This window comes from Ptychodera flava, chromosome 12 (genome assembly GCF_041260155.1).
Source record: "Ptychodera flava strain L36383 chromosome 12, AS_Pfla_20210202, whole genome shotgun sequence".
NCBI lineage: Eukaryota > Metazoa > Hemichordata > Enteropneusta > Ptychoderidae > Ptychodera > Ptychodera flava.
This window is the reverse complement of record NC_091939.1, coordinates 16,831,172-16,855,669: the sequence shown is the minus strand read 5'-3', so window position 1 is coordinate 16,855,669 and position 24,498 is coordinate 16,831,172. Positions and strand designations below refer to the sequence as shown.

Sequence of the window (24,498 nt, the reverse complement as noted above, 5' to 3'; positions counted from 1 at the left end):
ATAAGAGTTTACTCGTTTGAAGAGCATTGGTTGAACTTTTGAGTCAGAAAATGTTTGAAAACGGAGCAAAGTCAGTAAAGTTTGTCACTTGTAGAAACAGTAGGCGGATGCCAACGGCGCGTGACCTTCTGGCTTACGGATTTGTGAACACTTCAGTAAACATATCACATCCAGCCAAGCTAGTCATTCGAAATCAAAGAAACACTCAAAATTACGTCATCTGTCATTATGTCCTCAATTAATATTTAAAAAACGTGCAAGCCAATGCATATTTATTACAATATTAAATTATTTCATCTTGTGTACTTGTTAACCCAACCGGTCGGTCGAAACCAAGTGATAGACAGGGAAACTGCAACGCCTCTCTCACGCTTCGCGCGGACGTGCTTCATAAAATAAGAGCTCTACAGAGCTCCTACATGTGATGCGAACATATAGTGTTATCCTATGGAGTTACACACAGCGTCACGGCTCACAGGAACCACGTGAGAAGGACCCTTTTGTGTGTGCCGACGTCTGCTTGTGCGATTTGTTATTGTGTGCTGACCCTAAAGCGAGAGTGAAGGAAGACAATACCGGTGTATGGGACTATGCAATATTCATTGTTTTGGTCGTCGTTGACTTGCACAGAGCAGTGAAAGGGACTGGGTCTTTGTTCCGCCTGCTGTCAACCTCAAAGGAGTTTTACTACAAGACACGTCGACTTGCTAGATTTCTTTTTCGCCGCGCTTTGTGGATAGCTATAAGCAAGATGTGGAACTTCAGCAAAATCCACATGCCCTACATAACCAATTCTTGTGACTGTTTCAGCTACCACCATCACTACCACAAAATGGATGGAACATTCGGCTTTAAGAGACTCAATGAGAGCAAACAGGAGGACCAACTGAGGGTGATCACTAAAGATGACACCAGCGACTCACTCACCTCTGACTCTCAGGATGAGTCGACTAAGACAGAGCCCCGCAACCACAGGGAGAAAATCCTAGCATTTTTGAACCACCACTATGTACAGGTTGCCATCGTAATACTGGTTCTTATAGACGTAGTATTGGTGTTAGCAGAACTGCTTATCGACATACAGGTACGTTGCTTCCCCTCTTTCCATAGAAAATGATCAGACGTAATAACGGAGGAAACACTCTCTTTGGCCATTAATTAAGGTCAACCCCAGAATGTCGCCCCAAATAGCCATGAGCAGGTGGTTTAGGTTACACTAGACCTTTGTTTACTTTCTTGATTGTATTGCATTGATAAGCTATGACATATACAAACAGGAAAATAAATAAAAGTCATACTGTAACACCTATGAACTCTCGTTTGCAGTTGGCAAAATCCACTGTCTTACTGCCCCTTAAACAGGCCTCTATTACACGCATCTTATATATCACACAGCCTTAAAAGTCACGTTTTCCTCAGAAGGAGCTTGTATAGCTTCTGAAAGTTGAGTGCTAGCATTGAGGTTTGTAAACCTGAGCAAAGATAAATAATGGCCTCTTTGACCTTCGACAACCCAGCAAAGGATGTATCATTACAGCTTTGACCATGAGGTTCTTCATGTGGTATGTTGACCAAATCGTAAAATATTATGACCTCAGATCAAGCAAACCATGGCGATTGCAAAGGCAGCTTTTCATTGAAATTACAGCCTAATATCACAAAACAGACAGAAATATATACCGCTATTCATGTATTATCAGTGGTTTCATCTGAACACAATTATCTTGTGAAAGTGTTGGTTATTCAATATCATGTGATTTTATTACTACCTGGGACTAGTATACCTATATGTTAGGTATATTCGTCCCAGTTACTACACATGATAATTGCATGCAGTGAATGATTCTAAACATTGAATATATCAGCCCGTATTTTATGCATATTTATATTTTATCTCTTCTTTCTGCATTCAATTATGAAACTGTTGTGATTATTTTGTGTGAAATCTACACCTCACTGATACAATTTCACTACACAAAGATTTCAAGGACAGCTGGTGGCCCAGGACTAAACCATTTCTCCAGTAGGTTGTGCCAGTCCTTATCATGAGGGGTCAGATGCAAATTAGATCACTGATAGTTCAAGAATCATTGAATCATTGAATCATTGACAAAAAAGCAAATGACAAAGAACAACATCTGCCATTTCATCAGCATATTGATCCTTAGAACTCTGACTATATGTGTAATAATGAGGGATACCCATTTACGTTGTGTACTAGTAAGTAGTATTGGGAAATATTGTTCAAACTCTCACTTTATAATTACATTGATGAAGAACATAGCATAATTACATGTGCATTTTTATCATACATTTCTACTATAAGTTTTGTAAGAGGAAATTGATGAAGGTTCAAACCATGATTTGGAAAATTACTGGTATTGTATATTTGTTACAGACTGTATCCTGATTTCAGTGCAACAATATAACAATTGTACCTGGTAAATAAAAAGTGTTTGAAAAGCCGCAGATGATGCAAAATATAACTCTATCATGAGCATCATCAGTGACGAAAGAAAACCCAGTGCAGCATAACATGATGTACCTCAGATGAGTTAATAAGTTAACCATATGGTTAACACAGATATATGGCTAATGTTATTTCACTTCCATGTTAATTTTTTTTAACACATACTGTCTACACTGTACATGCTTAAATTTCCACAGCAGCGTCAGTTTGAAGAATTTTTCTTAATGAATGAGTCATAATTATGAACTTTGTAAAGATATTTTCAATTAAATTCATGAAACATAATAAACGTGAGTGTCATAAGTTGTTAATTAAATGCTGAGTGGTCAGTAAATTAAATTCATGTACAGATGGCTCATATGTGTTTACTTTAGTAATGTGAATACAGTTATGAACAATTTGTTCATATACAGTGCATGTGAACTCAGTGCATAACACAAAGAACTCAAAGGCACATAAACACAGACTGACTCATAATTAACAGGACAATAGTGGTAAATTGTGATAATATTTTCATAATTCTTATTCTGTAAAATGAAGATTTTCTTAATCTTTTCTCCAAAGCATATTGCAAGACAAAAGTATTATTTGTGTAAACAGTATATTGAGTACAATAGCAGTGTTCATATTAGAGCACTAAATCGTAGTCCAGACTGAAATTCGGTTTCCAATGACAAGATTGGATATTAAACACAAACAAACTGTGTTGGCAGGTTACTGGCCATGACAACATCATATAGGGTATGGAACTAAAAATTGTTTTTTACAAAAAAAAAAATTGTGACATAACAAATTTACTAACTTAAAACATAAATAAATCATAAATGTATCATCTAGGATCTACAGAAGTAAGTGTAATTCCAGTGAACGTTCTCAAGAAGTGAAGTCAAAGGTTTTTGATTTGTTTCAACAACAAACCGGAATGATATGAAGAAAGTTGCTTGAATTCATCACAGAAGTTATTGCCTATTCATTTCTTGTATTTACATCCATGACTCAGTAGGTTGTGATTCACAAGTAATTCAATTTCAACATGCTGACAAGACACATCTACGTCATTTTTGAGGAAAAAGAGCTACAAAGTTTCAGGGGTCTCTATGCTATCCATTGATACCAAAATGGAATTTTGATAGTTGAAGACAGACTCAAACAATTTGAAGACCCTTGTTGTAGCCTATCCGGTGTTCTCCTAAGAGGAATTAAAGCATTGTGGCCACTACTCTTTAATTTTTGTAAAACAATAGAAATTCATTAACATATCAATCAATTATATGGTTATGCAAATTAGCCGCTATGCTATCAGAAAGTTCTTGGGAGAACACTGCATGCCATTACGTGCTGCTAGCTAATTCACATTAAAATTTATAATTCATTAACAGTACTCAATACTCCTGATAATGATGACTCATTCAGTATATGTGAGATCATAACAAACAGCATTATAGACCATAAACTTGTCACCTTTAAGGTAGAACGCACCTCGGGGACAGACATTCGGACTCTCAAACTTTTACAATTCTCTTCTGATATACCACATGTGGGGGGGGGGGGTCATTTTAAAGCTCTTGGTGAAAGAAAACTATTCACCAGCTTAGTTTTTCAAAATTCGAAAATATATATTTTTCTCCATAGAGTGAACACAGGGATGGCGGCCATTTTGAATTTGTAATATCGGTAAATCTTGGGTAATTTGTTTCTCTAGTACCAAAATTTGCACGGTGACCCCCTATTTTTATTCTTGATTTTGAAAGAGAATTATTGAAAGATTCCTTGAGGAAAGTTAGTGCAAAAGTTTAAGTCTTTCACTTTTGAGGTGCATACTACCTTAAGTGATGTTTATTTTGCATATATATAGAATATTTCTTTAATAAGTCTACCATATGCATTGTGCTTGTCAGGCTGTAGAGACTAATGGTTATTACTGATCCAACCATGACAAATTTTGAAGTTTTAAATTTTGAAAATTACTTGAAAAAACCAAACTAATTATAGTTCTGTCTTACTCAGCATACTCGTTACTACAGCTGATTTCACAAATGCAAAGTTCTAAAATTGGTAAAGACCCAAATCAGTGGTGATTCCTTCTAAGGTTTTCTTGTGTATACGGTTTGTTCCATAGCAGCAAAAACCTACATTAAACACATTTTTATTATAAAGATATTACTGGAATGCTTATAACACTAGTATTTACTACACCTTTTACCGGTTATAGCACATAGCAGAATTATATAAAAGTGAATAATTTAAATTAATGAGCCAGTGTTCCCTCTCTTCACAGTCAGTGACTGTGCTCTTGTCGTGGTTTGATTGCTTAGTCATGGTACGTGATTGTGAAAAGAGAAACAAACAAACAAACCAGATGAACAGCTAGCGGGAATGCCAGGAAATGAACGATTCCAAGAACTGTCAAATTGTACTGAGTTTTGTCTCCTTGAAATTATTGAAGAAACCCAAGGTGATATTCATATGTTTCCTCTGTTTTCACAACAGAACTACCCCAGACACATTTTGCCAGACCTAGATTTCCTTGTTACATGGCTGTTCACTTACTTCTCCTGTATAGATTTATCAAAGGTTTGAAGATAAAAATGTCTATCAAATGACACTCTCAAGGCATCAATAAATCATACAGGCAATTGAAAAGTGCTTGCATTCTCCGATTACAAATCAATACATAAGCCCAGTCCTCTTAAACTTTCAGTGGAAGTTTATATCCTGAATAATTCATTGTTGAGAGTATTACTCCAAATCATTGGGCAAACTTTGTATCGGGAATATCCATGAATCAAATATCTCAGTTTTGCTAAAGTTTCAGAAATACCTTTCCCTCCTCTCATTTTAGTCCAACCACATCAAAGAAACCTATGACTAAACCATTAGCCTGTGATTAGAGGGAAAAGTAACTCTCTTTAAAATTTCTATAAGTGCGTCTTTCATCTTTCATGTGTGATTGACCTTTTCATCGCATTCTTACACATGGGTATTCTGTATGGCCTGATGAGTCACACTATCTGAGAAGTTGAATTCAATATGTAACTGCCACACTTTACAAATCAGACAGTACTTTTCATAGCTGCAGAGATTCTTCTTTAGTAGACTATGACGGGCAATCTTTGCACAGTCTGAAAGTGTTACAGATAAACTGAGGCACCGATGTACATTCCGACATTGCCAATGTTTGTGTGCACCAACCATGTCATTAGCTCCCATAGCCATATGTATATATGGCAATGGAAGCTATTCTTATAGGCTAGGGAAATGTCTGTATGTCTGTATGTCTGTATGTCTGTATGTCTGTATGTCTGTCCGTCAACATCAAAAACTCCAAAACCGCTGCACATTTCATCTTGATATTTGGTGTGTACATGGATGATGGGCTGTAGATGAGATTTTGTTCAAATGAAGTTGTCATTGCCAAAAATATGCAAATTAAGTGAAAAAATGTAAAAACAGTCAAAATTGAAAATCTCAATAACCACTGAGCAGATTACATGAAAAATTAGCATGTAAGTACTTTAGGCTGACCTGAAATAATTGTCCTTTTTTTGATTTTTTGATATTGTTGAAAATATACAAATTAGTGCCAAAAAAGGCGTTTTTGGTAAAAAATCTTCTTCTTCATGAACCGCTGGTCAGACAGCTTTGATATTTGGTATACAGGTCCCTAGGGATAACCCAAATTGGATTTGTTCAAATTGTGATGACATATGCAAATCTGTATTTTTAAGGAATTTTTTGTCATTTTTGGTCAAAAATTTATTTCATCAAAACCGCTCGTCTGACAGTTTTGATATTTGGTATACAGGTTCCTACAGATAAACTAAATATGATATATAGAATATATGATGAAATCTGCAATTTTGTATTTTTGGTGCAATTTTTGACATTTTGGTCAAAAAATGTGTTTCTCAAAAACTACTTGTCTGATGCCTTTGATATTTGGTATACAGGTTCCTGGGGTTCTCCTAGTGTGATATAGTGAAATTTGATGAAATCTTCAATTTTGTATTTTTGGGTCAATTTTTGCCATTTTTGGTCAAAATATTTGTTTCTCAAAAGTTACTCATGTGATAGCTTTGATATTTTGTATACATTTTTATACATAATTATGATGAAATCATCAATTTTGTATTTTTGCAGCTAATGTTGCCATTTTAGGTCAGGCCATCCTGAAATGAGCTATCAAAGATCTCAACCATCTTCATCAATACATATGTCACAAAAAGTTGCTCTCTACATAACACAGCAGAGCTCTGTCGACTATTGGGTCGCTTGTTTTTTTCAAAACCGCTGGTCAGACAGCTTTAATATTTGGTTAACAGGTCCCTAGGATGACCTTAGTGAGATGATTTCATACAGTCAGGAAATACTTAATTTTGTATCCATGTCTATAGTAGCTTCAGGGACATTGGCCCTATGTTTAAGATAATGTTGTGATTCAGTAAGCATTTAAAATGGTAAACTGTATTTGGTGTTGAAATACGGTAAAATATAATGAGAAAACATAGCTGAGGTGATTTCAGCAGGTTTGGTTTCCAACAAATATATTCAAAGTTTTTTTCAATGTTAAAGAGTGATGGAGGGGGGGGTCTTGGCTGATTTTGAAAAAAATCCAAACAAATGTCAATAAAAAAATCAGCCACAGAAGGTTTGTCAAAAAGAAAAGGTGGGATAGTGGGAAAAAAAGAATGTACAGTGTATCGGATAAAAAAGATGTTCCTCATCAATCTTCCAGACAACCCCCTTTTATCAAATGGTACACCCCTGATGTATTTTTGTGTGCCATTAAACATGCAGTGTATTTTAGTTTAAGATGTCAATCAAGTTAGGTAAGGATTTGAAAGGAATAGTCAAGTTCACCACAGTTTAACTTTATCTCTTGTGTCATCATCCTTGTGTAATTGGTTAAGTTTGTAAGTTGCTCCAGATGTGGATATACCAGCTGTTCTGGAAGAAAACAATGTTTACTTTTCCCTATAGGGTTTCTGAGTTAATGATTGCATGTTGAAATCTCTCCATGTATCTGGTGCATGGGCAAAATGTAAATATTGGTTGCATGTTATGTATTTCAGTCTATGTCAAATATTGTAAATGAAAATCAAGAACAGTTTGCTGTGTGCTTGTAAAAGATAACATATGTCAATTAAATTATATAAAATAATTAAATATTAAATATTAAATTAAATTATGTCAATTACATATTAAAACTGCCTTGCAATTTGATTGTCTTAAAAATTATCACAGAAGTAGAAAATGAAAAGAAACTAATCAAATTGCTGTAACATATTCACCCTCAGTGTCTGTAGGCCTATACTTAACTATTTTATCATTACATTCAGCTTTTTGTTATATCTTTATCACTCTCCATGGGCCAAGGCACACTTGGGGTCAATGTCATCACTCTGTGCCAGTCTGTGAATGTCAGTCTGTCTGTATTTAGGCCCATGTTTCATACAATTGGTGGTTTGTTTTGATAACTATATTTGGTATATAGGGATAACCTAGCAATACAATTTTTTTGACAAAATGTGACATGACTTCGGTGACCTTTGACCTCAAATATACATATTTGTCCATAACTCAGTAACCACAAGTGCTACACCCTTCATGTATAGTATGATGGGACATCTTACGATGCCACATATTGTACCTCATTAATTATGTGCATATCTAATTTTGAGCAAGCCAATAGAGCCAGAGGTCTGATTTTTGATATATAGGGATAACTATAGGAGAGAATTTTTTTTGACAAATGTAATGTGACCTCGGTGACCTTTGACCTCAAATGTACATATTTGTCCAAACTCCGTAACCACAAGTGCTACACCCTTCATATCTGGTATGATTGGACACCTTATGATGCCACATATTGTAGCTCATTAATTATGCACATATCTCATTCTGAGCAAGCCAATAGAGCTGGATGTCTGATTTTTGGTATATAGGGATAACTATAGGAGAGAAATTTTTTGACCAAATGTCATGTGACCTTGATGACCTTTTACCTAAAATATATGTTTATGTCAATAAATAAGTAACTACAAGTGCTATGTCCTTTGTATTTAGTAGGATGGGAGACCTTATGACAACACATGCTTTACCTCATTAATTTTGCACACATCTAATTCTGGGCAAGTGAATAGAGCTAGAGGTCTGATTTTTTGGCATATAGGGATTTATTAGCAATATAATTTTTTTTTCAAAATGTCATGTAACCTCAATGACCTTTGACCTTGATTATACATATATATGCATATCTCAGTAACCACAAGTTCTATACCCTCCAATTTTGATAGGATATTAGACCTTAAGATGTCACATCTTGTACCTCATTTATTATGCGCATATGTATTTCTTGGCTGGCCAATACTGCTAGAGGTCTGATCTTTTTTCCCGATTTAGAACCATAACTTAAACATGCCTCATGTGTTTCAAATTGGGAACAACGACATAGACCTATTTGCCCATAGATCTCAACATATACACTCCAGTGATACTTCTTAATGACCACATTTCCCTGGCCCATCAAGATTAATACTCCTATTACAAGTGGGGACTGTCATTGTCAATGACTTGTTTAGTTAATGGTTGTATCACAGTATACGTTATTTCTAATTCTGTATTTTTTCCATTTTATATTCTGAATAAATACATTAAACATATTTCACTGTCTCCAGTACATTACATTTAAGTATTTTCACTTCATGCACTTTATCCCTTTCACACATGTTCAAATATCTGACCAGAGAACAAACACTAAATAGTCCAGGATGGGAGCTACAGTGTCATTGACGCTATTTTTTTTAATATGCTCTCAGATCACCAGCAGCTAACTGTACAGCTCTGAGTCAAATCCCCGTAGTCATTTACCGCTTTGTTATAATGTGATTACTCATGTGATGTTATAGCTTGCCCTGTACAGATTTTGTCCCTGGGTTGATTTGTGATTGAAAAACCTCTGAATTAAATGTTGTGTACATGACCTGGTGATGTTGCTAAATTTTGTAGCAAGCGTGCCTCAACAGTGTTGAAGAATTCCATTGCTCGTAAACAATAAAGTTATTGTTACGCACATCATGACAACTGCTGCTCTTTAAAACTTTTCATGTCTGTCCGCTCCTTTTAGCTGGGACCTTTGTATGAGCCAAGCCAATATAAAAATATCCAAAAAACAACTGCAAGCAGAAGTTGTTTATTTCTTGGCTGTGCAAATGATTCTTTTATGTGTACTTTATATCAAAGATATCTGTGATAAATGTATGTAACAAGTTTCTGTTGGTGAATACTAGTACCACTTGTATTGCAACTGAAACTGAAATAGCGTCATAAGTTAATTTCCTGAAACCTCATATTACCTCATACTGTTAGGCGGTAATCGATTATGTTGTGAAATTGGAGTAGATGATGGATTGAGGTTAGAGAATCTCTTGTATCGGGTCACAATTGAATTGAAAAGATAGTGCTCAAATTATACGGATATGTGTACATCAGCACATGTTGGGACAGCTTTAACAGCAGTGTACCAATGAATTGAGATACTGTAGATTAATTGCATCAACTGTGTATGGCTAGTTCCCATGGTGATGGCTTGTGAAAAATTGAAAATATCTTGATGAGTGTTTCAGTCACAGCTTGATTATGAATCGTTAGTATGTGTGTCGAAAGGTTGGTTAATATTTTGCATGTACAGGCACTTAGCTTGTGCTAATATGTAATACAAGTGAACAAATTGTAAATTTATCTAGTTAATAATATTAAGTGTAAGGGTACTTTTAAATATAGCACAAATGAGTTATATGGACTAAAAGAGACTCAAGCTTATATTTCTTCATTATATCTATGCATCTATTTTACTTCCGTGAGTTTGAAGGTTTAACTTTTAATTAATGTCCTTGGAAAATTAAAGGCAGGTCTTTATCTCTTATGTACATTTTGCATGCAGTGTTTTTGTTGTGGTCAGGAAGCTGGCAAATTATCAAATGTAAGTAGTGTTCCCATGTTATTCAATCCTTTGACTCTTTGAATCTTGTATATGGAGGGGTTAATAAAATGTATAAAAGTCGCTACCATTCAAGGGTATATAGAATTCTTAATTAAGGAGACAAAGTAACAACCTTGTGTTTAAATCGCTTTGTGGTAAACGGACATTAAAAATTACCTAATGGTGTAAAAGACAAAGGCTACAGAGTTTTGATTAATATAAGGTGATATAAAACTTGGAGTAGATTTTTTCGCTCGCTTTTATGCTAATCATTCCCGTTGGACAGAGTCAAGAATAGTTGAAGCTGACGCCGATGAAAGTGACACTGTAGAGCCATACTCAGAATCATTTTCATCTATCCCCTAAAGCTGAGGATGAGGATGGGGCTTACTTAAAGTACATGACATGCATGAGGGGATGTGCAAATCCCTGCATGATGTCATAGGTCACCACAGGTTCAGAGTTCAAAGGTTAACAAGGCACCTTCTTTGTACGGTACATATTTATCTACTGTTCTTCTACTAGAGCACATGTACCTCATGATGGAGTTCCGAGTGGATGCACATGGCTTTTGTCGTTGAATGACCTCAAAAGTGTAGGGCGCAAGAATATCAAAGAAAATCCTGTTATATATTGCATTTATTAGTAATATTGTGGCTGGTTTCTAATGGATTTATTCAAATTATGGTTTCTTTCTCTTTGTAACTCCCATTTCAGACTTACCAGTATTTGATAAAACATCAGCTTACTTTAATACCATGCTTTTGAAGTTCATTCTGGTGTCAGAATTTTGGTATCTACAGTCGCTGATGTGAAAAGATATGTTTCCTATGTTATTACTGTCAATCTTATATTTCAACATTTTATATAATGAGACAATAACTGCAACTTTTGAAGATTTTTTGCTGTCTATGTGTTGAATGTTAACCGTAAGATCTTGCTCTACTTTCTTTTTAAAACACCCAGTATTCAGACTATCAACACAGCTCATACTTGTAAAGTGTACCGTTATTGTTTATGTAGGTTTATAGATTAAAACTCACTCGTCAACAATAATAATGCAGTGAGATTATACTTGTACAGGCTGAGATGACAAGCTTAATACCATGTATCTCAACATGCTTTGGGGAGTAAAACAGGAAACTGTAGTCGACAAATTAATCAAAATAAATTATTATTCCAGCTACATTTAGCTGCTTGTGATTGCAGATCACTTCATGAAAGTAGCCATGATCATGCCTGTAGTGTAAATTTGTATGAGCACCAAGGCTTGTCTGGATCATGGGAGACAAAGTGAGAACACCGGTGCCACCATAATTTCATTTGTACTATACTCCAATTTGACTGGATACTTTAACTTATTAATAAGTTGTCATAGTGCCTGTATGTTAACTGAAAAATAAAAATAGATAACAAAATGTGTACACGACAGCTTTAACTGTAATATTCAAAATGAAAACAGCCACTAATATTCTTGCACACTGAACACTGTCAATGTCTAGTTTGTTTGCTGGCATTGTTATATAATATTGATGAATTGCATACGTAATGATCAGGGTGTTTCTCATATCTTACCGGATGAATTATTAACAGATGTAAAATGTAAGACGCCAAACAGAGATAGGACAGTAATTTGTGATCTGGCTTATCCTTTATTTTACTCTGTCACAAATAGATATTAATAATCAGTATTATTCATATATCATAAGATGCCATCCATCCTGCATGAGATCTGCAAGGTGTTAATATTCAGTGGTTTTTATGTATTCATGTACATTCCCTACAGTTGTAGTGTAACCAATCAGTGAAATTTGCAATTTTTTTGCTGCCATGGTCACAAGTTATTTTCCTGAAGGTTATTACTATTTGAGGCCAAATGTATCAATTGCTAGTATGTTGCATTTAAGGTAGTATGGGCATTGAAATTGGAAGACTTGTTGTAAACTTTTGTTCAAACGTTTGGAGATTCCCCACCAAAATTTTCAACCTTGCTTTAAACAAATCAAGAATAAAAATCAGACCTAGATCACTCTGCAAATTTTGGTACTAGAGAAACAAATTACCCAGTATCTACCGGTACTTCAAATTCAAAAAGGCTGTCATTCCTGTGTTAAAACTATCATGGGAAAAATTTTTTTTTTTTGATTTTCACAAAGCTAAGCTGGTGAAAACTTTACTTACTCCAAGAGCTTCAAATAAGCCACCACAAGTGGTACATCAGAAAAGAATTGTAAAACATGGTGCATTGCAACCTAATATGAAGGCAATTTATTTTACTTACAGAGTCTACATGTAGTTTCTTCTTAAGGAAGTGTCAGTTTTCTCCTATAAGAGTGTAAGATTTGTGTAAAAAATCCTGCAAATTTAAAATGATTTCTTGATTAAGCAGAAAAACAGCACATTAAAGGGGAGAAATTTAATCCCCAAGAGAGGCTGAAGCTTTCCACTATTTATAATTTTTTTTACAGTTTTGATAACTGTACCTTCTTAAAAAAACATGTTGATACATTCAGAACATTTTGGAAAAGAAGTCAGACTATAACAATTGTGCAACCTATCTATGAACTTTACAAAACTAGACGTGTGACTTTTTATGTAAAATATTGGAAATGATTAAAAAGTTTCAAACATTATTTGAAGAGAATTTGGACATGTACTATGGTAATTAAACTTAAGTTGATAAATAATAGAATTTGACGACAAAAATCACATAAATTTTTTCCAAATATCAGATGAATTTTTGTAGGTACAAAATTTCACATATTGAACACTTATTTAAGTATGATCTACAATTGAGATGTTTGTGGTAAAGTCGCATAATTAGTGCTCATCGTTATCGTTACAAAGGAGCTATTGCCCTGGAAGCTTTGCATCTACTGGTATGGGTTTGAAAACAGTTCACTAGTCAGTCAAACTAATCATAAACTAACAGAAAACTCTTAGTTTTTTATGATAGATTATGTCTGAGACTCTATCCTCAGAATTGTGCCTAATGCAGTCATTGAAACCAGTGTTAAAAAAAATCAACATTTCAAATGCAAATCATATTGTTTTCAATGCTTGGCTATTTTATACAATAATAAAATAAAACAATATGGCCAAGGAACTACTTTCTTTGATAGATGTAGATGAAGTCTTTTTGTAGATTTGATGATGTTGTGTTCATCCTTTTAAGATGTTTTTATTTAGTAATTGTATTTTAGATTTCTTAAAATTGAGGGCCTGGGACTACCTTCATTAAATGAGGTCAAAGGAAATAAAATAAAACTTAGACAAAATAGAGTTGTAGATGGCATTTTCTGCAATTCAAAGAATAAAAGGTCAGACATGTGTTACAATACATGGGGAAAGTTTTCAAAGTATAATCATTTTGAAAGGTACTAGATTTACAGTGTAGTAGGTTCAACAGCTATTCAAAAGCCAATACTTGTACAACCAGCATTATTATTCCTATAATATGTAACACTCAGAACAAATTTCACCACTTTCGCACTTCCATTCATTGAAGATGACCTGACCACTACAGTAAGGGATGGGCATGTAATTAATCGTCGTTTTAATAATCCTCCATTGAAATTTCAGGAGACTGGGCAAAGGCTTGGTATCTAGAATTCATCGTACTATACTCCAGGGAAAATGCCCATGTGTCTATCATTCCTTTAAATCCCCTACTTGAAGCATAGAAAGCCTCACTCTAGGGCAGATTTTATGAAAGATGAGTCATACAAATCTTTTCAGTCTTTCCTGTGATTACCGGTGTGTGGACTATAGTAATTGAATCAATTTCCACTGGCATGCAAGAAATCAGATCTTTCTTTTGGAAGTTATCTCTATAATTTGTTGGGAATTTCTTCCCGGGGTAAAACCTGTTCCCATCATGTCCCAATGCTGATGCCCACAGACTACAGAGTCTACTGTACTAAGGATTATAACAAAGTGAAATATGAGGAGATGATGTACAAAGATAGCTAGGAGGGGTGCCATTCCTTATCTTCATCATCAAATTGATTCTGGGAAGAAATTTGGCCATGACATTGACCGAAAAATCAGAAATACATCCATGGTGGGTGTTTCAATAAAAATTTTTATTTAAAATGTAACCTTTTACCTCACGTTTACTTTGCCATGAGGGTGCATTATAGCCACCCAAATAAATGCGAATAAATGCAGGTTTTTTAAGATGACTTTAATCTAGAACCAATTCACAGCATTGCACATTTTCAACTATAACAATTCACTAGTATGTAAATGAACACATGGTATTGGATATTTGGACAGGAAGAAGTAAAATTTCCTGCTGTGATAGCCAATTATCTAGTTGGTATCATGGATTTTAGAGAGAGAAATAAATTATTGTTGCCAGGATGTAATAAAACATCCAGTTTCTTATTATTTGCCTATTACATAAATTTCGAAATGTGTATTGATATGCTGTCAAGAGAAACCAAAAATGATGTCAGTGTGTGTCAGTGTATGCAAGCTGTCTTGTCAATCTGAGAAATATAGACATTTCATTGTACGATGCTAATCTTCACAATCAGCGATTTCATCGTTTGTGATGCTGCCATTGGAACAAGTAAAAATAGGAATAGTCTCCTCCGGTTGGGCAATAATCAGCAGATTCATTCAAGCGTCAGGTCATGTAATCCCTTCTCCTCAGGCAAGACATGGTGATCTGCCACTCTGGCAGTGTAGGTATGGTTGTAGACGGATAAAATACCCCAAGGTGTGAAGGATTTGAAGCTAGAATTTTCGACCAGCAAAATCAAATTAATGACTCAGATTCCCAGAGACTGATGTTACAACGGCCAGGGACAGCGCTTGCCTAATTACTTTGTGAATACCCCGGCACAATAAGCCAGTGCTGTGATCTTTGAAGTTGCTCAAAAATCAGGATCTTGAAAAATGTCTTGGTCTCTGTCAGTTTTGATGCACATAAAAAATCAATGCATATAATGCTTGCAGTTGGCATTTTGCTTTGATCACGCGTAGGCAAAGCATCACCTTTGCAAGTGTTAAAATTGTATAACATGATATTGGTCCCAGTCTTGACCCTGACAATATTAACTGTGCTGTTTGAATGTGTGTGCAATTTATCATGCTGTATCTCAACTCATCTCTGAATGATTTCAGTGAAACAGCTTTCGATCATTTCACTGCGTGTCGGTATTTTTACCTCTGTCTTGTCATTATACCGGAAGCTATCTTGTCAATCTGAGCATTACTCCGAGATTTATACCTTATGTACATCCTACTTTATGTTGTACTATAAATTTTAAAGTGTACTCAGACACGAACAGATGTACACAATGACACAGACAACACTTTTGAATTTCTATCCAAACAAATCAGAATTATGGTCTTGAAGGAGATCACTTTCATATATATAACCAGATATGAACTGTAAATGCTCACGTGTTTCATTATATATTGCAGTTACGTGTAAATTTGAACCTTTGCTACATGTTTGCAACTTCATTGAAAGTATTATGATCAACATAATGAACATAATTCACCACAGATTAACTCTATAGGTCATCAAGTATTCAAAAATGTAATTAGCTGAAAAAAATATTAATTTCTTTGACTGCTGTCATTGTATTACCACTTTATATAGCAAGTGTAATTGCCTTTGGTCAAGTCCTCCAAACTATATATTCCAAACTTTGAAAGCTCATTAGATATGCAAACTATAAAGTAGCTGACATGAAAACTTAAATGCGAAATGACTTCCAATATTGATATAACCTGGTATAATCATCAATGTACATAGCATGTTATGCCAATTTTGATCAAATAAATCCAAGTATATATCCCTAATTAGGAAAGTTCATTAAATACACAAATTAGGAATTGGCTGAAGTAAAAGTGCTTAATGCCTTTCAATAAAGTTAGCCTACATAATAGTATCTTTAATGTACATAGCAAGTTTCATCAATTTTGGTCATGTAAATTCAAATATATACCCCTAATTTCAAAAATTCATTAAATATGCAAATTAGGAGCTGGATGAAGTAAAACTGCTTAATGACTTTCAATAATGTGGTATCATAGTATCTTTAATGTACATGGCAAGTTTCGTCAACTTTGGTCTTGTCAATACAGATAAATATCCCTGATTATGAAAGTTCATTAAATATGCAAATACGGAATTGGCTAAACTTCAAATGCTTAATGACTTTCAATAATGTTCTATCATAGTATCTTTAATGTACATAGCCAGTTTCATCAACTTTGGTCTCGTCAATTCAGATAAATACCCCTAATTAGGAAAGTTCATAAAATATGCAAATTAGGAATTGGCTGATGTAAAAATGCTTAGTGACATTTAATAATATTCTATCATAGTATCTTTAATGTACAAAGCAAGTTTCATCAATTTTGGTCATGTAACTTCAAATGTATAGCCTTAATTTCAAAAGGTCATTAAATATGTAAATTAGGATTTGGATGAAGTAAAATGTTTAATGACTTTCAATAACGTTAAATCATAGTATCTTAAATATGCATACCAAGTTTCGTCAATTTTGATCGAGTAAATCCAGATGTATACTCCTAATTAGGAAATTTCATTAAACATGCAAATTAGTAATTATCTTTCATGTCACCCCTTAATATCTTTCAAAGCTGATATATCTTGGAGTGATCAACATTTGTAGTGAATCTCATCAAATTGTGTGCAGTCGTTGTCAATATATATCAGTTTTTTCTAAAATCATTAATTATGCAAATTAGCAAAAAGTAAGCAAGCCACACCCACCAAAAACTAATCAGTTCTTGCCATTTGCAAACTGAATCTATGTACCAGATTTGATTCTGATCTGATGAGCCGTTTTGGAGATATTGAGTACACAGACAGACAGACGGACAGACAGACAGACAGACACACAGACAGACAGACAGACAGACATCAATGCGACATATGCCCACGTGTGTCAACACGTGAACAAATAAGTATCAAGTGATACACAATGCATTGATGTGAGATACGGTATTTTTATAGGAATGTCAAAGTGAAGGCATCTGGTCTTCCTCTTAAATCTTTCACATCCAATTCCATTTAGCAGATTTGTAGATACGCGTCCGATAACACTGCACTTCAGTTATTTGTGTATGATATCATTTTGTATGTGCTTGTATTTGCAGAGGAAAATGATGAGAGCCTCTATCTGCAATAGAAATTGATGAGACATGGGGAATTTTTTGGAAACAATATCTGAACCGGGAAGCGTTTATACTCTTAGATTCACTCAATGGTTAAGAGGTTTGTTTGTGTCGGTGAAACTCATATCTAGGGCCTGCAGTCTGAGTTCACTTCAGAGGTCATCAAAACAAGGTCATAGATTTGAAAGTACAAATATCTTGAAAAATATCGAAGCTGTATATGTTAAATGTATTTTCAAAGCATTGGCAGTCTAGTTTATTGTTCCGCAACCACCTGCACAATCATTTCTTTTTTCTTCTGACATATCAAGGGCCTAGGGTCTGAGTTCATTTTAGGAATCGTCAAACCAAGGTCAAAGTTTTGAAACTACAAACAGAAAGTAAGAAAGTTGAAAAATATTGAAGCTGTATATATTAAATGTTTTCATAGTATGGACAATCTAGATAAATTGCTCCACAACCAGCTGCACTATTATGCGCATACCTCTTACATTTTCTAGCCTGAAGCCCTTCAGAAAACTATTAAGATTGCTGTCTTAAATTGGCAGGCTCTCGGCAAAAGTTTTACATCATCAGAATGACATGCTGAAATCTGCTTGAGGATCAACTTCAATGCATTTACTAGGAAATCCACTGTGATCAGTCAGAGCTGGATCAGCGAAGTGTGTCTTGATATAAGATCCATCAGGCCATCAGAGATTTCCTGGAAAGAAATGTATACCCAGTGGTTGTTTTGCTTCAATAGTTGCTTCTGTGTGGTACAAGAAGGAGGCAATTTAAGATGTGCAGGATAATGCCTGTCGCCGTCATTATGTTTTTGGTTGATAATATGTCGTGTAAGAGTAGCTTTGCTCCTTCAACTGGGAATCTCTTGCAGTGCAATATCAGGTAATAGTTTTATAGGATTGAGTGATAATGGCTTTGCCCAGTTTGATGTGGTAACGCTGTAAGATTTCTGCTGAAATTAGAGAGAACCTGAGAGGAACAGTACTGCAAATGCATTCTGCCTAGCTAGCTGAGATCAAATGATAGTGTTTGCTGAAGCCAATGTCAGTTGATATGAAGTATATTGAAATGTTCATCAAAATAAACGGCTTGGTTTGCGTTTGTATGTCAATCACTTTGCTTTGATGTTCTGTTACCTTTCCAAAGGTTTGATTATCCAGAAAGGGAAAAAGCTGCAGGGATGGTGTTTTACACAGATTTATTGTGAAATGCAAATAAAAAAGTAGACAGCTTCTATTGTAGGTAATAGATCAATTTTTTTATGTGGTTCATTTTCACATTGTACTTTCTACAATTCAAATTGCTGGCTCTTCCTAAATAACAGTGTTTTTCAAAAAGAACCATGTGATTTATTTTGCTAAGGTTTTGGAAGATAGGTAAATTGTGTGGGAACCTCGATCGGTACCATTTCTGTTGTTCCCTTATAAGGTAGCATTTATATAACAGGAGGAACCCTGTAACATGATTGAGGAACCTTTGTAAAATTTACCAGAACATGGCCTTAACCCTTTGAGCACCAAAGTCAATTTTTGTTGCCTTTATTAAATACACCCAAGTAAATTTTTTTCAGATTCTTGCCACAATTTTGATAAAAAGTCTTACCCAATGAAATGTGATATCCATTTGGTCCAAAATTATCAAAAAAATTAGAGAAAAGTTCATAAAAATCTGTGAAATGTTGCACAAAAATTTTGGTGGTAAAAAATTACAGCACTTAAAGGGTTAACAAAAAGTAGTGTGTGATACCGGTAGTTTCCATGTTATAATATGCGTAATTTTACAAGTGTACAAATATGGACAAGTTTGAATCCAGGCTACCGAACACAAACTCCTGAGTTTCCAAGTGATATTACATGATAGAGAAATGTTGACTAGTAGTGACAATAAAACTTTATGACTTAATTCATTCATGTACATTCTCTGAAAAATTGTCCTGCAATTGTAATGATCAAGACACTCTGTTACTAAAATGTGATATTAAATATTTGGTCTGAAGGGTTTTGGCTTTGGGATGTTGTTATTTTTATACTTCAGTGACACTTTTCCAATCAAAGAACTATCTGTCAGGTAAAGTGTAAATGTCCTGATCATTATGACAGAGAGTGGAGAAAAGGCCAGCCTGGGTAGGTACATTTTTGGCCTGTCAAGTTCAATTGTATAGTTACCTGGCAAATGAACAGGTGGGCACACATGTACATTCTGATGTTTGGTTTACTGAAATCAGACGTGAGTTATACCAGGCATTCAGTATGTGATAGGTTATTATCACAGCAGGTGCTATTTTACCAGGGCAGGCATCTTTCCATAGTTACCTGTCGAAATATCTGATTGATATTTTCCATTAATTTTCTACGGTGCATATAAACAGACTAATGATGAAGTATCTGTGGCCTGATTGCATTTTATGCAGACGAAGGTTCAATAGTTTCAGGTCAATGATAATTGACTGATGTGAGAATGTGGTGATAAATTTATTGCTCTTGGCAAATTGATGTATGGTACTTCAGAAAACAGAAGTGCTATTCAGTAGCATCATTTTTTTCTCTCATTAATATGCATAAATAAATATTTGTCCACATTTTCTGCGTATGACGAAAATAAAACCTGCTAGTGTTACAGTGGCTACTTTCAGTCACACTAATTCATATGAATTTATGGCTCAGACTACAAGCTGCAACAACAGCCTTGCATGCAACAACAAATTTTGTCCGAATTTTAGGCAGCATTGTTCAATGTCATGCACATGCAACTATATTTAGTAACAAACCTGAAATTGCTATCAACAATATTTCCTTCATAAAAACAATTAAAAAACTGCCCTTCCCTAAATCTGTAAGAGTGATATCAAATTTATTAAAGAACCATTGAAGTGTTAACTGATAGATGAGAAAGTGTATCATTAAGATATTACTTTTTTCTTCCCCTCTTCCTGAAGGACTTGTGTAGTTCCTCATGACATGTATAACTACAGCCTAAGAGTTGAACTCAAAATCTTTATAGACATGCACTAAGCCTCATATTCCTACAGTGTTAAATTTTTCGGCATGTGTTGGACAATATTTATCTGTTTTATCTATCTGTCTAGATATGCCAGCAATTTTTTTTTCAAAGCTATATATATATATATATATATATATATATATATATATACATATATATATTATATATATATATATATATATATATATATATACACAATGTACACAAAATGTATATATATATATATATATATATATATATATATATATATATATATATATATATATATATATATATATATATATATATATATATATATATATATATATATATATATATATACTAGACAGATACCCGTGCTTTGCACGGGTCAAATATTGAATCGAATCATCATTAGACAACATGGGGATATCTTATCTATAGAAACATGCCATATGGCAGGAATGACTATGTAATTTTTTTAATCATTACTTTATTTCATAGAAAACGATACTTACTTATAAACAACTTTCTCAGTAAAGCAATCCTCACCCTCAAAACTATCAGACATGACTCGTATATTAGAAAATGACAAACTCTCGAAAGTGATAAAGTCCAATGTTTGTCCCCGAGACTTATTAATTGTAATAGCAAAGGCTGGACGAATCGGAAATTGTTGCCTCCTTAAATCAAATGGCAAGCCAGAATCTGAAGGCGTAATTGTAATTCTAGGTAAAAATACTGACTGTCCTGCATGTTTTCCTGTGGTAATAATGGCTTCAATAATGCGCTTACCAAGATTAGCAATTTTTAGCCTTGTTCCATTTAGAAGGCCTTGTGAAGGACTCAAATTTCTTATAAGCATAATGGGACAGTTTTTTCAAACATAACTTATGAGGGGGGAGTCCAGATGGTGTAAGTGAATTAAGAAATTCTACTGGGTAAAGTCTGGCATGATTGGTATCAGATACTGAGTCTGCACTATAATAAGTTTTACAGATAGTTGAAGGAAATATATCCATGACTTTGGAATTTATACTGTCCACAGTTGCATTAGTTGGTGCTAAAAAAGCTCGGTTAATGGCACTATGACCCAAATCTGTTGAATCTCTCAAGTTTGGAAAGACGTTATGTATCAAAGTGCAAACAGTATCATTTACATCTTGTTTTTTCTCTATGCAAATATTTTTGGGTAACTTAATTTTTGGTTTGTCATCATGAAGATATTCAGTCTCAGTACCATCTCCAACACGAAGAAGAAACTCTTCAAAATCTCGTCAGAATCATGTGATTGACCTTAGGTGTCAATCTGATTGACTTCAATGGTGACTCCTTTGGAATCGATGTTTGGCTTGATATTGGTGTTGTGCACGTATCTATAGAAAATAGTAAATTGGGAAATTGATGTTATTGCAATTCCTTGCTCATTCATATTCATACTTGCAAATAGGTCAACTTTTTTGTTACAAACTTGTGCTATCATCTGATCATAGAATTTCTACATAATGTAATAGTCCCAGAGCCAGAAGTTTTCAAATTTTAGATTCTTAACTTTTTGACCATGTTTTTGCTTAATTTACTTACATGCATGATAATTTTAACCCATCTACTTGCGACCGAATGCAACAGTCATTCCTACATTTATTAAGTGCAGGTTCAAAAGTAATAGTGATCTTTGACTGCTTCTACATTGTAAGGCTAACAGCATATTATTTTTGGAACTGTGATGTGACTATGAGGACATTCAATTATCAACCCATTCCTCATACATTCACAAACCTGACCCTCAGCTGATTAGTTCTGCCCTCAAGACTACTATAGCAATAGACAGATTGACTTAGAAACATAAGGATTATGTACACCAGATAAATACTGCCAATACTGATTCCTCTGCAATATATCCATGTGGCAAACAGAAGCAAAAATGTAGAAGTTGTAGATATGCAAGACTCACCTGCAAAGACTTTTGATGTTACGGTTGGAGTCTTCAAGCTCTTCAATGGCGACTCTTTTCTGGTCAGTTTCTGATCCAGTGTCTGTGTTGTAACTGCCACACAAAAAGATTTGTTCAGTTAATACAGAGTTATAACTTAATTGTTCTGTTTTCCTTTCCTGTCCCATCATGTTATCATGCCTTCGTTTCATTGATACAGTGGTGTGAAATAAAGCTGTGTCTGTTTATCTCACAAAGGAGGAAAAAATTTTGACAGCACGTTGCATGTTCAGTGGAAAACAAAAGGATCCCTTATGAATGTGTACATTAGTCCTGTTTCAGCATACTTCAATTACCATCATCCACATTTATATGTCCGTACACTTTGCTGTGCCAAAGTGGATACTAAGCAGTTACATTGGTAATGTACATGTACTTACCAAATGATGATTGCGAGGTCTGAAGTTCTGCTATGGTTGTGGTAATATTCTTGCGTTTTGGCATGTCTACAGAAAGGAGAATGTGAACAAAGATGATAGGTATTTTGCATTAAAGACAACTCAGTACTCTGTCAACTATAATAATAACACAATTATTGTTTTGAGTTACATTTGTCTTTCTTTATTATAAGGAAAGTTGGGCAATTAAAGTAGAGATAAGAAGTTGATAATTCATATATGTTAAGCACTTCAGGAGAGGGTACATGTATATGCACTCGGCTTACATAGTTTACCACTGATATCTCAAGCTCGAGTACGTTGAAAGTTTGTTTCACTTCAGCGCGACATAAAAATGACGTTAAAGTCATGGGTACATCATGGATATAACATGTTCGCTATACGCCCCTATCATAAATATTTCTAATAGGGCTGACATAGATACATGGAAAGTAATAAAAAAAATATCATTCACAAAAACACTGCCTCAAGTCAAAGTAAACGTTACTGTACTCATGGTTTTAGAGGAACCACGCTGTGTAGTGTTTTAATGTCGTCGGCTTTTTAATCCATAGAACTGACACGATATCAAACCCCTCTGTCACTCGTTCTCTCATAGTTCTCGCAGTCGCTGCTGCGCATACCATGACTTACATGACTGGGAATTTGTCGATAAATTTCACGATAAATATTACAAAATTATGTGTGAGGCGTCAAAAACTGTTAAATTTAAAAACGAAACTTTCCTTTTCTTGAAGTTGAGTCTCCGTTCAAAAATGTCATTCAATAGAGAATGCAAAGCAGGTGCGGTCGATGGAATTTGGCAAGGCCGCTTTTGTACAGGTGTGCAAGTTGACGGTTGAAATGAATGACCTCATGTCATGCTGCATGGCTGCAAAAGTAAACTTTAAAATGATTTCAAAAGTCGGCAAATCAAACAAACTCAAAATTGTAGTCACCGCATAGAGTGTTGTTGTGAAAAGAAGAATAAGGATAGGCGTTACTTAGTCAAAAACAAAATTCAACACCCGAGTCACTGTGAAGTCTCAGTCAAAAAAGAAAAATAAAACCACAGACACAGTGAAGTCACATGCCATGGTGCACGCAGAAATTACACGTTGCAATGGTTGGCTTACCTGATAGTTTTGCTCACAATAAACGAAATCTTCTCCATTAAACTAAACAACATAACTTATCGCCGTAGCAAATCCCTCCCCCCCCCCCCCCCATTCCCCGTCAATGAGTTCCGCGAAAACTGCTCGCTGTATGAACGGCCGTACCGGGACCACTATCTTGACACGTTGCATATTCCTCCGAGGAGTCTGGAAATACTGTCCGGTCAAATGCAGTGCGGCAGGCTTTATAGTTCAGAAATACAGTCTGCGCATGCGTACTATGTCGGTAACTTTCGGATGTTGGCCGAACGATGGCCGATCATCGCCTTTGTTTCAGCCGTGAGCGTACGTTTGTATGTATTGTTTGCGTATTGTTTACACTCACAGCCGCCATTTTCAAAAGCGAGCAGTGTTCGGCGACGGCGAATGTGAAA

General features: G+C 34.9%; 2 protein-coding genes across 5 annotated transcripts in view; one reads left to right on the top strand and one right to left on the bottom strand.

The window, feature by feature from the left end:
* LOC139145183 (voltage-gated hydrogen channel 1-like) overlaps window positions 1-24,498 on the top strand; it is a 51,406-nt gene that overhangs the window by 4,527 nt on the left and 22,381 nt on the right. For both annotated transcript variants that reach the window (XM_070716173.1, XM_070716172.1), the window contains one exon: window positions 811-1,084. In XM_070716173.1, the coding sequence (XP_070572274.1) occupies window positions 811-1,084 (274 nt within the window). The remainder of the gene's footprint in view (window positions 1-810; window positions 1,085-24,498) is intronic.
* LOC139145180 (uncharacterized) lies at window positions 21,116-24,161 on the bottom strand. Of its 3 annotated transcripts, none has more exons than XM_070716169.1 (5): window positions 24,086-24,161; window positions 23,698-23,841; window positions 22,953-23,020; window positions 22,534-22,626; window positions 21,116-21,955 (listed from the first exon to the last, which is right to left on the bottom strand). In XM_070716169.1, the coding sequence occupies exons 2-5, from the start codon at window positions 23,730-23,732 to the stop codon at window positions 21,846-21,848; spliced, it is 306 nt and encodes a 101-aa protein (XP_070572270.1). In that variant the 5' UTR covers window positions 23,733-23,841; window positions 24,086-24,161; the 3' UTR covers window positions 21,116-21,845. The 3 variants fall into 3 exon arrangements, with proteins under 3 accessions (XP_070572270.1, XP_070572269.1, XP_070572271.1); XM_070716168.1 differs by having other exon boundaries at window positions 23,698-23,854; window positions 24,086-24,155; XM_070716170.1 differs by lacking the exon at window positions 23,698-23,841 and having other exon boundaries at window positions 22,953-23,018.

Excerpts from the sequence above, each read along its gene's own strand:
- LOC139145180 (XM_070716169.1), bottom strand. The coding sequence starts at position 23,732 with ATGACATTTTTGAACGGAGACTCAACTTCAAGAAA. Across the intron at positions 23,021-23,697 it reads GGAGACTCAACTTCAAGAAA|AGACATGCCAAAACGCAAGA; the intron begins AGGAAAGTTTCG and ends TCTCCTTTCTGT. Across the intron at positions 22,627-22,952 it reads GACCTCGCAATCATCATTTG|TTACAACACAGACACTGGAT; the intron begins GTAAGTACATGT and ends TTTGTGTGGCAG.